The sequence below is a fragment of the Perca flavescens genome, chromosome 20 (genome assembly GCF_004354835.1).
Source record: "Perca flavescens isolate YP-PL-M2 chromosome 20, PFLA_1.0, whole genome shotgun sequence".
Classification (NCBI taxonomy): domain Eukaryota; kingdom Metazoa; phylum Chordata; class Actinopteri; order Perciformes; family Percidae; genus Perca; species Perca flavescens.
Window position 1 is genome coordinate 17962117 of NC_041350.1, and position 5323 is coordinate 17967439.

The 5323-nt window shown below is 39.9% G+C and overlaps 1 protein-coding gene across 1 annotated transcript; it reads left to right on the plus strand.

Moving 5' to 3' along the window:
- The first annotated feature begins 3617 nt into the window (after nucleotides 1-3617).
- dio3a (iodothyronine deiodinase 3a) lies at nucleotides 3618-5022 on the plus strand. The gene has a single exon (XM_028566240.1). It carries the CDS (start codon nucleotides 3730-3732, stop codon nucleotides 4513-4515), a length of 786 nt encoding a protein of 261 aa, XP_028422041.1. The 5' UTR covers nucleotides 3618-3729; the 3' UTR covers nucleotides 4516-5022.
- Nucleotides 5023-5323: the final 301 nt, after the last annotated feature.

Genomic DNA, 5323 nt, shown 5'->3' on the forward strand with positions numbered 1-5323 from the left:
GAGAGCGGCAGAGATTCTTTCTTGCACACACTTACATTTGGCATTGCAGAAGATAATGCAGGTGAAAAGTACCAAGCAATTGTTGAGGAAAGTGACAAAACTGCTTTTTTTATTTGTGTAACTACTTTAGGTCACTGGGCAACCAGCGTTTTGCTGGAAAACAGCTTACTAGAGAACATGTTGAAAATGTTTTAAGCTGGAATGTTTCTTGAGCAAAATGCAGCAGTGGAGCATCAATGGGTAAAGAATCCCCAAAACAGAGGCGAGATAAAGACTCTTAAAGACCGAGACATCACTAAGGCAGAGAATATGTAAGAAATTAAAATAACTCAAATTAAGATTACAACTAATGTTAATGGAAGAGCAGCCAACTGAAACATGACAAAACGCTTCATGGTAGAGACCTGACCAAAAACCTGACGACACAACTATAACCCAGTCTCAGTCTGACCACACCACTTTAGTTTGGGATTTGTTCAGACTTAAATTACAACAATACTTTCATTAATGCAACATCTTAATTTGACCCGACAGAACCTGAGAAAGGTAGGTAAGAGGAGCCTCTATTATCTTTAGTCCCGCGATAACAACCCACTAGACTGTGGCTTCATCGTCTTAAACTCCTCTTATTCACTAATCATTTTTGTACTTTTAAGATCTCTTCATAGCATCTTTGTATGTATTAACTGCTTTTGGTTTAGACTCCCTCTTGTTGAAACTCCCATGCATCCGCAGAAGTGTGCAGCGGACTTCAGGCAATGATGTGTGAAAGATTTTCTTTGCTCTCCAATATTGCTGCGAGAAGATGCTTTTTGCCCCCTTTCTTAGCTTTTCCTCTGAAAATGAGTTAGTGGCCGTGTTATACATTTAGCTTGTGAAGTTGTGTTTATTTCTGTGGGTGGATTCTCACGGGTGTTCTGTATGTAGTCCTTCGGCTCCCTGGTGAGAGCAGCGCTTTCTAAAGTGTTTTGAAATGTGTCGGGCAGTTGTCTTGAATCGGTTTCCTCCATATTTCTCAACGTTTTCTTTTTCCTATTGTTTCTCAAGAGTTTTTCCAAAGTTTCATGCTTCATTAAAGATAGAGTAAGTAGTGGTAAGGAAGTGTGGAATGACTGCAGAGTTACAAATCACAGCATTATGTTTGCATTAACGTAATATACTTAAATTTGTCAGGTATTTAATTTGCTTGATTAGCCAAAAAAATATAATATATATAATATGTATCAATAAACATTGTGATATAACATTACATAGGGGCAGTTACAACTTCTATTACGTTGCCGTCTAATCATAACAATAAAATCTCTGATGGCTGAAACTTTAAAGTTAGTGTTGATGTTGACTAGCTGAATTCATTGGAGCAGAGTTTGTGTTCAGCACATTAAAGCATTTATTGGTAATCTTCACTGTGACTGCCTGATCTTGTCATTTGTGTGGCTTGTGTATTTCTTCTTTCTCTTGACAAATAAGAGACCAGCCATCTGTTCGCTGTGAATTTCCCTGTGATAACTTTACAAGGTGCAGCAAACTGAAACGCTCTACGGTAAGCTCCAGACCTCATCAGTCCAGATCCTTCCTCAACTGTCGGTCTGTTGAGGGACCGGTTTAAGCCCCGAGTTGGCTGAATGTGACGGGGCGCATGGCTGCCGTCACGGTAGCGATACGCAACCTATTTTTATTACAAAGACTGAGTGAAGAGGTTGCCTGTATGTTGGTTTGACGAGTCTATGTTCAGTTTGTATATTGGTTTTATATCATTTATCTAATTTAATTTAATATTAATCCTGTAGTTTTGTGCACGGTTTTTTAACATCTAATACTGCTGTGATTTGCTATAGGCCTAGTTATATTTATCTATTCATCATTGTTTATTGTGTAAAACTGTTCAGATTGTCACAGACATCACTTGGTAGAATAACCACGCAGCACTTAAGTCTTTGGTAATTAATTTTTGTTTATTGAGTGTAAAACTATACAGAGAGTCAAATGTTGACGGCTTACCAGCATGTGCTCTTTTGTTGTGGGGGAAGATTTACTGCTGTTCTTTTGTTTGAATTATCTGTGACTTCCGGGGTAACAGGAAGTTGACCTGTATTATGTATTATATTTTACAGGCAATAAGATGTCTTGTATTATAGATTGTCTTAATTGTAATGGCCATTGTATACATCATATGCTGTATCTGTCTAGACTTTCAGCTATGTGTATTTAGGCTGTTTAGGCCTTGTTTGTGTGCTCACCTGAGCCACCCCTGGGTTGTGTATATTTGTATGTTCCAATTTGAGGGGCCGGCGTCAGGCTATATAGAGTGGCCATGGTATTTGCTCGGGGGGAGAGCTGAAATGCACACTGAGGAAGTAAGATATAAGTCTGTGGTATATCCTCAGTGCTGAGACTTGAATTAAGGTCCATTTTTATACAATTGTTTCTCTGATTGTTTGCTCGTTATGACTTGTAAGTCAATTTTAATTTATTTTCTTGAAAGTGCTTTTTAGTTACTTTCCTTAATTTTTTCTATTATCATTTTTTTGCCTATGGGCCTTAATTGGGTCATTGATAATGAAAGCCCATCATTTTTCACATCACCTTTGCCTCACCCTGAGTGTTAATATCTGCTCACGACTAGTCACCGCATCTACCCTCAACACTGATCTACTGAGATTCCTCCATCCATTAATAGTTGATGGTGTCCTTCTGTTTTGTCTGTCATATAACTTTACAAAAACTTTCTTTGTCTCTGGGGGCTCTTATTAGTTTATAGGAACGTATTTTGAGAAGAATGGCTGTTGATTAAAGATGGCAGATCTTCAAACGCATCACAAGCAACCACCCTCACCTTGGCAGACAGAAAGCTTAATGTGTCTTGTGTCTGTTAAGTCTCTTTTTATGTAATGTTAGTTGATAGAGTAGAGCACCTGAGAAAGAGGATTTTGGTCATATGCAAAAAATAAAAATGAAGAAAAGAAATCTTGCCTGTCTCCAAATTCAGACCTTAAATAAGATTGTTTTCTCAATATTGTGACTTTTCAACAGAATTCTTACTCTCCTCACAGAATTGGCTCTTCCTCAAAATGTGACCTAAAATGTCAGACTTTTTTAATCCAGATATCTCCCTTCATCAGAATGTATCCCATTCAAAAGATTTCAAGACAAATAAATGTAGTCAATCATCTGAGGAGTTTAAACATGCAAGTGTATTATATTATAATATCATGTAAGCCAACTTCAGTCATATGGACTAATAGCCTATGTGTTGACTGAGATTACTAGGGTCAGTTAAGGGCAGAGTAGTATTTTTAGGCCAGTCCCATAGGTGTCTGAAATGTGCTCCAGCAAACAGTCACTGTCATTGCAGTAGGAAGAGTCTGCAGCAGCACCAATTTCAGGCTAAATATCAGACATGATATCCAAGAACACTGAAACTATTTCACTGATCATACACATCATGAGCGTTTGGACGAAAACGTTAATTTTATGATAAGATAAGATAACTCTCCAAAACAACGCACTGCTGTGCCGCACCCTTGGCTTTTGGCTGTGACTCAAAGCTGTGCAGTTGACAGAAGGTAATCCCCACCATGTGAGGCCTCGGCCCCAGTTTGAAGGCGGGGTGTGATTCATTCAAATCTGCCGGTGCTATAAAAAGAGGGGAAGTTGCAAGTAACCCAACTTCAACCCACAAGATCGTGGCACAGCGCAAGACCATTCGGGTAGTCATTCAAAGTGATAATGAATACTATTAAAGCTATTAAAAATGCAATAGTCTGTATCGTTTTGCTGCCGCGTTTTCTGATGGCAGCAGTCATGTTTTGGCTGCTTGACTTTTTATGCATAAGGAAAAGGGTTTTCTTCAGGATGAAGGAGCAGGAATGCGATGCCATCGACCCTCCACTGTGCATATCGGACTCCAATCGTCTCTTTAGCGTGGAGTCCCTCAAGGCAGTGTGGCACGGCCATAAACTGGACTTTCTGAAGGCAGCGCATCTCGGACACGGAGCGCCCAACACCGAAGTTGTTCAGCTGGAGGATCAGCGGCGCAGCCGCATCCTCGATTACGCGAAAGACAAGAGACCGCTCATCCTCAACTTTGGCAGCTGCACCTGACCACCGTTCATGGCGCGTCTGAAGGCTTTCCAGGGAGTTGTGCAGCATAACGCAGATATAGCAGACTCTGTAGTTGTGTACATCGAGGAAGCGCACCCTTCCGACGGCTGGATGAGCACCGACGCGCCTTATCAGATCCCCAAACACCGGTGTCTGGAGGACCGGCTGAAAGCTGCGCAGCTGATGCACCTTGAGGTGCCCGGTTGCCCGGTCGTGGTCGACAGTATGGAAAACCCCTCCAACGCTGCGTACGGAGCTTATTTCGACAGACTTTATATTCTGCAGGAGGGAAAGATTGTTTACCAGGGTGGCAGAGGACCTGAGGGGTATCGCATCACGGAGCTCAGAGACTGGCTGGACCAATACAGAGAAACGCTGAAAAAGCCCACTAATCTAGTTATCAATGTGTAGATGAATTCCTATCACTGTAGAGCTGCTGTGACAAAAACAAAAATGCTGCGTATTTTTCAGTATTATAACTCCATTTAGATTGTCTGTCAATAATCGTGTATTTATTTTTGATACGGTTGGATCAAAGTAATTTGTTCATCATTGTAGGATGCACCACATGTAGGCTCCTTCATGTCATATTGGACATCTAGCCATCTACAAAAAGGTTAGTTTGTTTGGACATTGTTTGTGAACAAAAGCATTTTGTGTGTAAGAAGTTTTTATTTTTTATTTTGTATTTCTTCTCCTCGTGTATATGCACCTTTTTAATGAACCAGTGAGGATGTTGAGATGTGCGCAACACTGTGCTCGTCAGTATATAGTGAAGTTCGGTTTTTAAACGGACTGAATCCAGAGAACCGATACTGATGTTTTTCATACTGGAGATCATGGTGAAGGTGCAGCTGTTTTGTAAATATTGTTCCGTTTTATGGATATATTTTTCATACAATAAAATGCTTTGATCTACTCCTTTATTGCAGGCCTATTTTATTTCAAACTAAATACCTAAATTGTGTAAGTTGCATCAAGGTGGGGAAGATGGTGGTTTTCCTTTTATTCTCCTTTTTCAATATCCTCATGATGTGCATATGATTTTACAGTAATTTGGTTTCTCTGTAAAAAGACAAAAGGATAAATGTTCAATTTCCTGAATATAGTACAACAGGCCTCTCATAGATTCTTCCATAAATCTCCTTTTTAAAGTGCAGCCACTGAAATTGGTGTGGAGAAGCAGAAAATATGAAATCACTTAAAAAATGAGATCTTC